This window comes from Bos grunniens, chromosome 17 (assembly GCF_055505025.1).
Source record: "Bos grunniens cultivar Pamir isolate PY7600 chromosome 17, Bosgru_T2T1.0, whole genome shotgun sequence".
Lineage (NCBI taxonomy): Eukaryota > Metazoa > Chordata > Mammalia > Artiodactyla > Bovidae > Bos > Bos grunniens.
In genome coordinates, this window is record NC_141181.1 from 29,974,635 (window position 1) to 29,989,958 (window position 15,324).

General features: G+C 34.3%; 1 protein-coding gene across 25 annotated transcripts in view; it reads right to left on the bottom strand.

Moving 5' to 3' along the window:
- Nucleotides 1-15,324, bottom strand: part of LARP1B (La ribonucleoprotein 1B) — a 137,064-nt gene that overhangs the window by 88,897 nt on the left and 32,843 nt on the right. For 18 of the 25 annotated variants that reach the window (XR_015144290.1, XR_015144289.1, XR_015144288.1 and 15 more), the window contains 2 exons: nt 11,474-11,646; nt 6,392-6,757 (listed from right to left, as the gene is read on the bottom strand). Coding sequence is in view for 14 of the 25 variants with exons in the window: in XM_086346765.1 (XP_086202891.1) it covers nt 6,392-6,757; nt 11,474-11,646 (539 nt within the window). In the remaining 11 variants the exon portion in view is untranslated. Of the gene's footprint in view, nt 1-3,606; nt 5,478-6,391; nt 6,758-11,473; nt 11,647-14,114; nt 15,065-15,324 lie in introns of those variants that run through there. The other 7 variants (XM_086346771.1, XM_086346770.1, XM_086346769.1 and 4 more) reach the window with 3 other exon arrangements.

Genomic DNA, 15,324 nt, shown 5'->3' on the forward strand with positions numbered 1-15,324 from the left:
CCATGCTGTTTCCCATAGGAGCTATACTATTTTATGTTTCCACCACCAATGCAAGGTTTCAATTTCTTCACACCCTCTCCAACAAATTTTCTGTGTTTTGCCTTTTATTTTGAAAGTAGCCATCCTAATTAGTTTGAGGTGCTAACTCATTTGATTTTGATTTGTATTTCCCTTGTTGAGTAATGATGCTGAGCATACTTTCATGTGCTTATTGGCCATCTGAATATTATTTTTGGAAAAACATCCATTTGAGTCCTACGACATTTTCTAAACTGAGTTATTTTGTTGAGTTGTTGGGTTTCTTTCTACATTCAATAGTATTAATATCTTATCAGTTATGATAAGCAAATATTTTGTTGTTTTGCAGACTGTCCTTTCATCCTGTTTTGTGTCTGTTAATACACATAAGTTTTTGATTTTCATGAATTCCAACTTGTCCATTTTTGTTTTTTTCACATGTGCTTTTGGTATTATATACAAAAAATCACTGTCAAATCAAATGTTCCAAGGTTTCACTCCTATGTTTTCTTCTAAAGACTTTGGGTTTTAGGTTTTAGTCTCTAATCTGTTATTAAAATTTTTAGGTATTATGGTGATACAGTAAGGGCCTATCTTCATTCTTTTGCATGTGAATATTCAGTTTCCCCAACACCATTTGTTGAAGAGGTTGTCCTTTCCCCATTCTGTGGTCTTGGCATTCAAGTTCAAAATCATTACACCATAGAGTCAACTCAAGGGTTTGTTTCTGGGCTCTATAATTCCATTTGTCTATGTCTATCTTTATGCCAGTGACACTGTTTTGATTACTGTAGTTTTGAAATGTATTTTGAAATCAACAGCATGAGATTTCCAACTTTATTTCTTCTTTGTAAATACTGTCTTTGGTTCTTCAGGCTCTCATGAGATTCCATATAAATTTCATTATCTGTTATCCTATTCCTGCAAAAATTGTCATTCAGGGATTGCGCTGAATCTGTAGATCACTTTAGGTAGTACTGTCTTCCAATCGATTGGAGAAGGCAATGGCACCCCACTCCAGTACTCTTGCCTGGAAAATCCCATGGATGGAGGAGCCTGGTAGGCCACAGTTCATGGGGTCGCTAAGAGTTGGACACGACTGAGCGACTTCACTTTCACTTTTCACTTTCATGCATTGGAGAAGGAAATGGCAACCCACTCCAGTGTTCTTGCCTGGAGAATCCCAGGGACGGCAGAGCCTGGTGGGCTGCAGTCTATGGGGTCGCACAGAGTCGGAGATGATTGAAGCGACTTAGCAGCAGCAGCAGCAGTCTTCCAATCCATATACGCAGGATGTCTTTCCATTTACTTATTTAAAAATCATTTCATTAAGATAAAATCCAAATATGGTATAATCTATCCCAGTGTATAATTGTTTTTAGTACACAATTTTGCAACTACCATCATAATCAATATTTCAACATTTTTATCACTCCAAAAATAAACCTAGTATCCACTAGCAGTCACTATTTTCTTTATTCACCCCAAAATCCACCCTAGGCAGCCACCAATTTAATTTCTCTCTGTTTTGGGTTTCAGATGAAGAGAATCCTATCATATGTACTATTTTGTTACTTGCTTCTTTTATTTAGCATGATGTTTTCATGTAGCATTATCAGTAAATTCACTTTTTTCTATTGCCAAATAACGTTACATTGTATGGCTATACCACCTTTATTTATCCATTCATCAGAAAAGAATATTTGAGTTCTTTACACGTTCATAATGCTGCAATTAAGATTTGTGTACAAGTTTTTGTGTGGACATATGTTGTCATTTCTCTCATGTATATACCTAGGAATAGAATTCCTGGGTCATATAATAACTCTGTTTAACATTTTGAGAACTGCCAAACTGCTTCGCAAAATAGCTGAACCATATTACATTCTAACCAGTAGCCCATTAAGACATTTATTTTTAAATGGGTATCCTACAAACTGAAAAATAATAACTTTTAAAACTGAAAAATAATCAATTATCTTCTTTTCAGACACAAAAGTATCTTTAAGTACTCTCTCAGTTTGTGTTAATGTTAATCTGTAAGACAGTTATTATCTTATAAAGTTAATATTTATTTAGGTTTTATTTACATATTTATCACTTGCTTTGCTCTATACTCCTTTCTGCACCTCTGGCATCTGGAATCACTTTTATTTCAATTTTTGAAATTCCTTTGATGAGGTTCTGCTGTCTGCAGTTTCTCTTATATTGCACTCTCTTACTTGAAAGATATTTTTGCAAGGCATACAATTATGTGTTGGTAGTTATTTTCCCTTGCTATATGAACATCATTATTCCATGGTCTGTTGCATTCAAATGTTACTGGTGAGAAGTTAGCTGTCAGTTAACTGTCCAGCCACTCTTCTTTAAAGTAACCACTCTTTCCCTGGCTACTCTACTCTGGTACTTCTCTGCAGCTCAGAAAATGTCCTAGGTATTACCTTTTAAAACACTGACTCTGTCCCATTTACTCTCTTTTCTTCTGAAACTCTGAATAAATATCTATCCTAGACCATGTTTTTCACTCTATATTCCACTTGCTTTTTACTTTTCTCAAAAATAAAAAGATTTATAATAAAATCCATTAAATGTTAACTTACAGAACTAGATTTGAAATATACCAAATAATAGCAACGACTTTCTAGAATACCATTCTATACCCTCTTTCATATATTTTATCTCTTTGTCTGTTGATTTCTGAATACTTTCTTGTAACCTATCTTCCAGTTCACTGATCCTTTAATTGTATCTAATCTGTTGTTAATCCCTTTAATTAACTGAGTTTTTAATTTTAGCCTTTAACTGTTTTTACTTCCAAAAGTTCTACAAAGGTTATTCTTTAGAATTTCTTTTTCCTTGCAGATATTCTTTAAACATAGTAAGCACAGTTACTCTATACTATGCTTAATAATTCTACTACCTAAATTTTTTCATGGTATGGGCTTATTGTTTGCTAATTCTGTTCATTCTCACATGTGATACCTTGCTCAGCACAACTAAGGAAACATGCTTTGTAGTCCTCTAGAGAAGCAGATCGGAGAAGGCAATGTCACCCCACTCCAGTACTCTTGCCTGGAAAATCCCATGGACGGAGGAGCACAGTAGGCTGCAGTCCATGGGGTCGCTGAGTCAGACGTGACTGAGCGACTTCACTTTCACTTTTCACTTTCATGCAATGGAGAAGGAAATGGCAACCCACTCCAGTGTTCTTGCCTGGAGAATCCCAGGGACGGGGGAGCCTGGTGGGCTGCTATCTATGGGGTCGCAAAGAGTCGGACATGACTGAAGAGACTTAGCAGCAGCAGCAGAGAAGCAGATGAGAAAGCAGTTATGTGCCCTTTCACTAGGGTATAGTTTTTCAAGTACCAATTCAGTAGGGGAAGGGACTCCTATTAGAACTCCTGACTCTGACTAGGCCACAGGTTTGCCTTTCACTCTGTATTTTGGGTGGCTTTTGCAAAGCTGAACTTCACAAACTATCCAAATTTCAAAATGCTCTCCCGGGCAAAACTGGTTTTAATCCTCTACTCCTCTTTGGTTTTATTCTGGTAACTTATCTTTCAGATCTGCAAGGATTTTAAGTTCATATTTTCTCATTTATTAGCAGGCCATTTTAACTGTCTTTAAGCAATAAGGACATGTCAGAAACAGAAGGCCTATACCTACTCTTTGGTACATACACTTCAACATAGCTTATGGATTTAGCAAGACTCCCTTCACAAAGTCAGAAATGATCACCAAACAACCCTACCAATTTGGCATTCTTTTCATTCATACCTAAACTCAATCTGTCCAGCTTCCAGCACATCTGATTATTCTCTCCTTATGAAGACAGTGTTCAGCTTCCACAACACCAGTTTCCTATACAACTCCTAAATGGTCCTTCCTTAAGATTCAGACCTGGGTCATCTAATTTCTACACTTCCTTTGCCACCAATTTATCTTAAATTACCAACATACACCTCCTGGACTATTTTAATAGACTCCCAACTGAATTTCATCTGCCACTCTTGTCCCCATCTAATCCATTCTCTGCCATAGTAACCAAAGTGGTATTTCTAAAATAAAAATTAGATCACATGCTGTCACCTGTATAAAATTCTTCAAGGTACTCCATTTGAACTTTAGGTAAATTCCAAATTACTTAACAAGGCCCACATGTTACCTTCTATGATCAGATACATGCCTATATATCTATAACTGTTCTCTTGTATAAATACTATAAACACTTTTTTTAATTCCTCAAATATACCAAATTCTTTCCCATCTCATATTCTTGACACTCGTTATTCCCCTTTCCTAGAATATGGTTTATTTATTTGCATGGTTCATTCTTACCTATACTTTCTATCTCACTATAACTGTGACTTTCTCACAAGCATTCCCTTATAGCCTAATTCAACAGCACCTTAATTTGTGATCAGGTACTTACTGTGGTTTATTTTAATGTCTATTGTCCCAAGTATATGTAAGAATAGGCATGTAGAAATCCTGTTATCTTTCCATTTCATGCCCAGTACCTAATATGGTGTCACATACACACAGTAGGAATAATAAATAATTAAATAACTGATTTCTCTCCCTCTATACAGAACCACAGAAGAAGTACAATTCTAATGAGAAAGTATATGCTGAGCACAGAATTAGAGAAAAGACGAACAAGTTAAACAATAGGGATTAGGTAAGACATAATTATGAACAGACCCATAATGCTTAAGAACCATATAGCCAAGACTTTTTTCCCTGGACCAATATTCTTTGGCTAAGGCAACAGATGAGGTAATTGAATTTAATTACTGCTGTCTACACTTTCAAGCAAATAGTCACCTGCCAAGAGCATTTGCTTCAAGGTGACTTGAAATTTCATTATCTGGACCTCTGAAAACATCTTCTCTTAAAACCAACATTACACACAAAGGTTAGGTTCTTCTGGTGAGTTCATAATGTTTAATCTGTAATTCATTATGCATTTTAACAAATATGAATTGAGTACTACTTTGCATCAGAAACTGTAACAACTGTGCTACAACTGGAGATACGGCTATACAAAAAAAACAGGACAAAAATCCCTTCCTCACAGATCTGACATTTACATGATCAAAAGTGCAATACACAGAACGGCAGATGGTAAAGAACGATGCAGGATAGAGGAATAGGGAATGGAGGTAGGGCAATCTTAACCTATTGTAAATTTATTTTCTATCTCTTTCTGTTCCCAAAAGGATTTAAGTTAGATGTTATTTAAAGTATCACAAATAATGTAACAATTCTTATAGAAGTTAAGATTTCAACCAAGAAATTTTATAAAAACATACTTCCTTTCCCATAGCAGTAGGACTGTGAGAATTGCTCAGGCTCCAATTTACTGACAAGCTACCATATTCCTGAGGCAGGATCTTCAAAAAGGCAGTGGTGAGACAAGAGGATAAAAGCAGTGATGGAAATTCCGGGAAGAAGAACTGAGAAGGAGAAAGCACACTTCTTGATGATATGAAGCTTCACACACAGCCAGTTCTGTCCAACCATGAGTTGGCTGGCTTTTCTGTCTAAAACTCTATTTCTAAAATCTCTTTCCTATTTGGCATATTATACAACTTTTCCTCATTATTCTAACCTCAAAACAAATATTTAATTTTGGGGAATTTTCTAATCAATTTAATGGCAGAAAAAGATTCTTTTAAATCCCTGTCTATACCACTAAAAGTCATATAAAAGGAATGCAGACAGCCAGTAGACTACTCTAGACTCTCATATTTTATCTTAGTAACCGGTGTAGGTACCAGGAGGTTGGGTGAAATTCAAGATGAAAAACTGGAGCAAACTTTCAAACAGGTCCTGCAACAAAGTAATGATCAACAAGGAAAGATAGTGTAATCTTGTCTACTTGTCAACAAGGAGTTCCACTGTCACAGAACATGCACCATGGACTAAAGTGAGAAGCACACAAAGGGCAACGAAAGTAACTACTTTCTGAAGCCCTGCTCACACAGCTGGAATGCTTATAGCCACATATGTAAAGAGCATATAAACTAAGCCAGCTCATAACTTTAGTTTTTATTTCTTCTAATGAGGAAAGGCCTTCTTACTACTTTCACCTAAAAAAAAAGGTAGGATTTTTTTAATCAGGGAGTGCTAATATTTTTTGGTAATGAAAGCACTTATTCACTGTCATTTTTGTTTTTGTTTTTCACTGTCATTTTAATAAAAAAACTTTTTCAGGTTGTAAATATATTTCTAGGAATTTTTCAAATTAAATATAATTTATTTATACTCAAAATTTCATAAAATAAGGTCTCAAGTTTAGGAAAACCTAAGCAGCAACATGCAATCAAAACAAAGTATCAATAGAAAGATGTTGACTATAAACAATTACCTTTATGGCTGTGTGTTTGTTTTCATATTCTTCCATCCACAGATCCTGCTCATAATAATATAAACCATCGTTGATAACTTTAGCAAGTTCAGATGTAATTTTTGCCTGAGACATGTGGTAACCTGTTCGATCTCCTCCAGGATGTTTTCTCATGTAAGGAGGTGTCTGAGTTACAATCAAAATCTTATTTAAATCTTGATCATCAATTTCATAATCTGAATCATTATCAGACCAATCAGTAAATGTGTTTTTTTGACCTTCTATTTGTTCCATCTCTTCATCAAAGAAAAAATCAAGTTCTTCTTGTTCTTGTTCATCTGGAAGATATAGTTGATTTGATGCCTCTTCAGGAAGAGATGGTGGTTCCTAGAGGAAGGAATTGGTATTTTATGTAAAAATATTATCACTTTTATAATAAATGTTGTATAACAATGTTAATGTAAGTAATATCAAGACTGTTCAATAACTGGATTAACAGTCAAATTGGTAAAAGAAAATCATGCCAGTATTATTCTGGCCCAATAAATAGTAAGCAATTGCTAAATACTAAGTTCAAGACTAAAAAAACCCACAAAACTGAATAAAAGAAAGATTATACTAAAAACTCCTCTAAAATTAGCATGATCCTTAGCACATTCATTACAGCATACCAACTTATTTTACAGATGAGGGAAGAAAAGGCCTATAAATGTGACATTGTTGCTTCACAAACTCAAAATTAGTCTATGAGTATGAACTAGACAACCAAGGTAGTCTTGTAGCACATCATGTGGGATCCTAGTTGCCAGACTAGGGTTCAAACCCAAGCCCCCAGCAATGAAAGCGCAGAGCCCTAACCACTGGACTTCAGAGCTATTCCCAGAAAAAATAAGGTCTTCGGACTTCCAGATTCAATGATCCTCCCTATTCTCAATCTTTTTACCTCAAAATTTCATGTTAAATTCACTAACACTCGCCGAATTATTGAATTTCCACCCTCATGAAAAATGTAAAATAGCTTACTGTTGGGTGACATATATAAAGTCCAAATTTGTAGATTTTAGATTCTCTAAAATCTAACAATCTAGATTTTCAAACTCTCAACACAAAGAAATAGATTTTTCAATGTTCTCATCTTCTAATGCCATGCTCTGATCAATCCTTATCCTTCAGTAAATGCTAATTCACCTATTTCTAGAATAAGACAATTGTTCTCTCCAGAATTCCTATTCATGTGAATCTATATTCATTCATTCGGTCAATAATTATCTGGATCCTCACGTGAACTGGGTACTGTTGTAGGTAGGAGATTATAACAATAAATATGACAGCAATTCTGCCCTGATGGAGCCAACATTCTAGTAAATAGAAGTTTTTACTTTTTTAAAAAAGGAAGTTTTAACACTCTGTGAATATAATTAAACACAAAACTACATATCCTATTATTCACATTTGCAAAAACATGAAAAAAGTCTTAGAAAAACACCAAACTGTTAATAATGATAAAGCAAGGAGAGAGTCTTTTGTTATTTGGTATCAGTTATATATAAATTTATATTTTATATATAAATTTTTTATAATTTATGAGGAAGAGACAAAAAAAGTAGGGGTTAAAGAGTTTTTTAATGTGGAGGAAAAAATGTAGATCTTGGAATAAATGAAATATGGTACAAATTTTTGTCAATGAGTCCAGGATATGATCCACCCAAGTTATCCAGATTTGCCATGACAAATACAGAAATTAATCAGGATCTTCAGAAAATCTCTTTTTGATATACAATGGAGAAAAGACAATCTCTTTAACAAGTGGTGCTGGGAAAACTGGTCAACCACCTGTAAAAGAATGAAACTACAACACTTTCTAACACCATACACAAAAATAAACTCAAAATGGATTAAAGGTCTAAACGTAAGACCAGAAACTATAAAACTCCTAGAGGAGAACATAGGCAGAACACTCACAGACATAAATCACAGCAAGATCCTCTATGACACACCTCCCAGAGTAATAGAAATAAAAACAAAAATAAACAAATTGGACCTAATTAAGCTTAAAAGCTTTTGCACAAAAAAGGAAACTATTAGCAAGGTGAAAAAGACAGCCTTCAGAATGGGAGAAAATAACAGCAAACAAAACTGACAAAGAATTAATCTCAAAAATATACAAGCAGGTCATACAGCTCAATACCAGAAAAATAAATGACCCAATCAAAAAGTGGGCCAAAGAACTAAATAGACATTTCTCCAAAGAAGACATACAGATGGCTAACATATAAGAAGATGCTCAACATCACTCATTATCAGAGAAATGCAAATCAAAACCACAATGAGGTACCATCTCACGCCAGTCAGAATGGCTGCTATCAAAAAGTCTACCAACAATAAATGCTGGAGAGAGCATGGAAAAAAGGGAACCCTCTTACACTGTTGATGGGAATGCAAACTAGTATAGCCACTATGGAGAACAGTTTGGAGATTCCTTAAAAAACTGGAAATAGAACTGCCATACGACCCAGCAATCCCACTGCTGGGCACACACACCAAAGAGAATTGAAAGAGACACGTGTACCCCAATGTTCATTGCAGCGCTGTTTATAATAGCTAGGACATGGAAAGAACCTAGATGTCCACTGGCAAATGAATGGAAAAGAAAGTTGTGGTACATATACACAATGGCATATTACTCAGTTATCAAAAAGAACACATTTGAATCAGTTCTAATGAGGTAGATGAAACTGGAGCCTATAATACAGAGTGAAGTAAGTCAGAAAGAAAAACACCAATATATTAACGCATGTATATGGAATTTAGAAAGATGGTAACGACGACCCTATGTGCAAAACAGCAAAAGAGACACAGATATAAAGAACAGACTTTGGACTCTGTGGGAGAAGCTGAAGGTGGGATGATTTGATTTGAGAGAATAGCATTGAAACATGTATATTACCATATGTGAAATAGATGACCAGTCCAAGCTTGATGCATGGAACAGGGCACTCAAAGCCTGTGCACTGGGATGACCCAGAGGGATGGGATGGGGAGGGAGGTTGGAAGGGGGTTTGGGATGGGGTGACACATGTATACCCATGACTGGTTCATATCAATGTATGGCTAAAACCACCACAATGTTATAAAGTAATTAGTCTTCAATTAAATTAATTAAAAAAATCTTATTTTGAGAAGCTGCCTTAGGCTTTTAAAATAACCCAAGGAAGAAAACCTTAAGTATGCTGAGTGTAACCACCATTGCTAATTTAAAAGCTATCTTTTCAAGACAGAAAAGACTAACAGACATAAAAAACTTATGGTTACCACAGGGGACAGTGGGAGTTGGAGTGGGATAAATTAGAATTTGAGTATCAACATACACAATACTATAGGTGGCACAGTGGTAAAGAATTCACCTGCCAGTGCAGGAGGAACAAGAAACAAAGGTTCAATCCCTGGGTTGGAAAGACCTCCTCCATGGAGTAGGAAATGGGAACCTACTCTTATTCTTGCCTGTAAAATTCCATGGGACTAAGTAAGCACATGTACACACACGTATAAAATAGATAAACAACAAGGTCCTACTGCATAGCACTGGAAACTATATTCAGTATCTTGTAATAACCTATAATGGGAAAAAAATCTGAAAAAGAATATATATATATATATATATATAAAACTGAACCACTCTGCTGTACTCTTGAAGCTAACACAACATTGTAAATTAAATGTATTCCAATTTTTTTTTTTTAATGGCATATAAGTAAGTACAAAGTTATCTTGGATTAGGGCTTCAAACTCAGCATTAATGACATGTTGGGCTTCATAATTCTTTAGGATGTGTGGTGGAGGTGGAGGTGTCCTATGCACTACAGGATATTGAATAGCATCCCTGGCCTTCACACTCATAAGATGCAGTAGCACTTTCAGTTTTAATAACCAAAAACTGTCTCCAGACATTGCAAAACATCCTATGCTGAGGTGAAATATCAACATCCTTTTCATTCCTCCAATGAAGAAACACCCTTAAGTCCTTCATACTTTCTTTGTTCACACTTTAATCTTAGGAATAAAGAGCCCTACCGTAGTAATCTTTAACATTAATGATAGCCTTCTTCAGTCTTCCTACATTTGGGTCTGTTATTTTTTGTGACCTCTTCCTTTTAGAGCTTACTTTGAATATTTGAATTATTTTAGTGGCACTATTACCAAGTTTATTTTCAGTAAGCTTTTTTACTTTGAGTTAATTGTACATTCACATATAGTTATAAGAAATAGAAATCTTGAGGACTTCCCTGGTAGTCCAGCACTTCCAATGCATGGGTTGTGGGTTTGATCCATGGTCAAGGAACTAAGATTCCACATGCCACACAGCGCAGCCAAAAAGAAAGAAAGAAAACAGAAATCTCGTGCATTTTTTACCCCCTTTCTCCCAAAGTTAACATACTGTAAAACTATAGCAGACTACCACAAGATAAACATTGATGTTACCTATCAACCTTACTAGGATTTCCATTTTATTTGTACTCATTTGTGTTTGTAGCTTATATCAGAGCCATTTTTCATCACATTTCAAGTTCACATATCCAACCAACCATCAGCCAAAAATACAGCAGTTCTATTGCAAGAAACTCTCATATAGTTCCCTAACTACCATCATCTCACTTCTTTGTGTGCCCCCAAGAAATTTATTATTTTCCTTTCTTACTGTAAAATCACCAAAACATAAACAAACCAGACATGTATTCTCTACAAATAATTATATGTAAAATAATTCTATAATTAAGGTTACATATAATGTGGCAAAGTTATAAATTCAGAATTTAGAAAAATGTTGTCATCTTTAAAAAAACTGAAATGTATTCAAACAAATTTCAAGTAAAAAGATTAAAGCAGAATATTTTAAAAATCATACTCAGAAAAAAGATAATTTTTTAAAATTGATACAATTATTTTCAACTTAGTAACCTGTAAGTTTTTACTGAAGGGCAATGGTTCCAAATTTTACCATTGTTTTAAACTTTACCAAATTTTATATATGTATCTCAAAAACAGTGGCCTTACAAGCCACTCAGAATATAGAATACAAACTTCACTTGGGTCATAACAACTTACCTTCAGTTTCACTGGGGATGGATGATGTCTCTTTTTTACTTCTATCCAAGGTTCTGAGTCCAAGTTGGGCAAACTGGTAGATAAACCTCTAGACATTCCTTGAAGATTACTTGTTTCTGCATTTTTCTTTGGGGTCAGTGGACTTCCAATTCTTGGAGAATTTGGGGCAGACTCTAAAATTTTAAGTTAGTTCTATAGTTAAAATAATGGTTTACTTACTTATAAAGCACATTTTTTCTTTACTTGGGCTTGATTATTTTTTTTCTTCACAAAAACATGATAAATCAATCTCAATTATAACCTTTCAATGATATTCAAAACGAAAGGGCTCTGTAAGATGTAGAATGAAGCCAATGAATAACAGCAGCAATGTTATCAACCCCTACAGAGACACATTCATTCAAACCTGTCAAGAACATCAATGCCAGTCATTTATTAATTATGACAACACATTTATTTCAGTCAATTCTCTGTGAAATCTTAGGTTCATAAACTGCAATGAAATTAAGGAATCTTAAAAAATGCTAAGCAAATAAAATGTCATTGGTTCTACTAGAATCTACACTAAGACAGCCTTTTCTCCTTTTCCTAATAAGGTTTACTTAAATCCAGTAAACTGAATACTGTAAAAAGCATAATGTGTCACATCATTAAAGTGCACTGCACTGGCAATAATATTTAGTTAGAATATTTTACAATTCTGCTGGAATTTAAAATGCCTTTCTCCACAATTTTAATGAAAGTAATTATATACTTTATAAAATACAAATCATAATTTCCTTTATAAAATTTTTTTTCAAAAGTGAAAGAATATTAAGTTATAATGCATTATGCACTTGCTTTGGACAAAACGTGTTTCAGAAACAAATTTATACCGTAAACTTCTAAGCGTTATTTACTCCTCAAAGCCAATTCCTTGAAAATACTGCAAAGTAGAATATTACATAGAGAAAGTTGAATAAATGAATACCAACAATCCTTTTAGTTTACTAAATGAAAATGCAAGGGCACATGCCAGGAGTTTGAGAAGAGTATTTCAAGATTTTACGTTCATCTACTACATACTACAATTAGATGGATTTATTATCGTTTCCATGGACACGGTTAGATCCAAGATTCAACCACCAAATTGCTATATTGCTTTAAAAAGAAGCATATTATTTCATAACAAAAAAGGCTCTAAAACTGCATTGTTCAACACAATAGCCACTAGCTACATGGAGGTACGGAGCACTGGGAATGTGGCTACTCCTGAAATGTGCTCAGGATATAACTATAAAATATGCAGCAGATTTCAAAGACTTGGCACAAAAATAACATTGGTCCATAATTTTTAATGTTCTAACATTTGGATATATTAAAATTAATTTCATGTTTTACAGCTTTTAATACTATTTAAATTATTAGGATTACATGTGTAGCAAACTAAGTATTTCTATTGGACACTGCTGTTCTACAACTTAATGGTACAAATTAATTGAATCCAAAAAACTAGTTTGAGTGAAAAGATCTGGACTGTTAGTATTAACATTGAAAGTTGTACAAAATGGGAAAAACATTAACTTCAGAGAACTCTATTACTGGTGCCATGAATTGTTTCTATTCATGCAGTGAATTAAAAGTAGATTAAGAACCAGCACTCTAGTAACTGGGAGAATTAACTAAATTAGTATGCAGAGTTCATGTATATATTAGAACAGTATCTGGCACAAGGCAGAGAAATCAGTTATGTACTATTTTTAACACAGAAATTGAAGAAAACCTGTAAAAACCTATGTAATTTAATCATCTCTAAATGCTCTTTAAGCTTGAGTAATGTTTTTGCTATGAAGTTATATATTTCACAATATTCACAACTCATGTGCTCATAAGGTAAACGACATTAAAGAATTTGGTTAAGAAAACTTAACCAGAGTCTTTGATAGTTTTTAAAGGGTGTTCACTATACAAACTAAACATATGTTCTATATGATTTACTATATCTTTTACAGAGAAAAGACTTCAAACTATGTGTGTATAAATTTTAATAATAATGTGTGTATGCTAAGTCGCTTCAGTTGTGTCTGACTCTGTGTGACCCTATGACTGTGGCCCAGACTCCTCTGTCCATGGGATTCTCCAGGCAAAAATACTGCAGTGGACTGCCATGCCCTTACCTGGGAAGCCCATTTAACAGTAAAACCCTAATCTTCCAAGATCAAATGAGTTTGAGTATGACTTGGATTATTTGACATTAAACTTGTTTATAGGAACTCATTGGCTCTGCAGTGGTTAGGACTCTGCACTTTCATTCACAGATTCAAATCCTGGTTGGGGAACTAAGATCTCAACAAGCCATGGGATGTGACCCCCAAAAAATTAATACCACTTAGTCGTGGACAAAAATTAGACACTACTTTGAGACACTTAATAGGTTCCAATTTGCAAAACCTAGAAAAAAAATTTTTTTTCCTAGTTGAAAACTGACAACATGACTTTTCAGAGATAAATTACCATATATATTTCATGATATCTATTTCATGACATCTTTATCCACCTTGAATCATAGCTTTGGGTAACTATACAGATTGACTTGATTCAGACAATACGTACGTGCATGTAAATAAGTATATATTCAAAGAAACACAAAAATGTACAAACATTGATTTTATTCTTGTAATTTTATTAACAATGCATAAATGATTAATGGACAGGCATCACCAACTTGACTATCTTACCTACCCTGTTTCTGTTTTACAACTGACCTAATGCCTGTTCATAAGGTTAAATATATCATCTTGGACCCCAGGTTTATACAATAAATTAATCTATCTTATACAATCAGACATCATATTTTTTTTAAAAACCTAAAAAACTGTCACTTGAAGTTCTCAAACTTTTAAAACACCTGCCCAAATTGCTTTCTAGGCAGAGAGGCACAGAGGGCTAACAATCAAAGAAATGCTCAATAAAAATATCTGTGAGACTGTCCATCAGTGCTTTATTGATGGCAGGTCTCTATAATGGTATATCAAAAATAGATTTCAAAGAGAAAAAAAAATACACTTGTTCATTTCTTAAGGTTTCTTATCCTTAATAGTCCACATTAATAAATCTCATAGTCCGTGTGAAATATTATGACAATAGGTGAGTTACACAATGTACACTATACTGAAAACAGCAAAGGATTTAACAAACTGGGAAATTCCACTCAAGCCTATTTCTGCTTTATTGATCTGGACACAAGTACAGAAGTATGGAAAGAAAAGACAGAATCTTGCAATATTTCCAGAATGATAATTAACTTTCCCACCGTGAATAAACTGCACATGCAGCTCAGGCTAATTACAAGCAAATGGGCAGCTCCTATTAAAAACAACAGCAGTTCTCGGGTCTGTCATCATCATCACAAAGGTGTTATCTCCATTGTAGTGTTGGCCCAATCTCCTCCACAAGGAGTGGAAGTAGAAAGTCTTGGAGAGAAGTCTGGTCGCTTTCATTTCTGCAGCACGATTTGTTCCAATATTTATAATGATATTTCATTGAGTCACCTATTCCTCTGCATATTCCGATGAAATGACATCCAAGAGCATCAGTAGATCATCACCCTGACTGAAAAAAGTTTAAGCACACATATTTTTTTCCCAAGAGGGAATGTCTTAAAAATGATCCAGGAAAAAATTTTTAACATTAAAGCAATTTTGGGAAATTCTAAATACCACCAATTCTTTAACATATAATTATAATAATTTCATAAGAGATCCCCAATTCTGCTTTAGAATATAGGTCATCTTATGATTTCAAGACCAAGTTGAAGTACATTGGAAAAAAAATTAAAGGAAGGCTACCCCCACTCTTGAGTGTAAGACTTT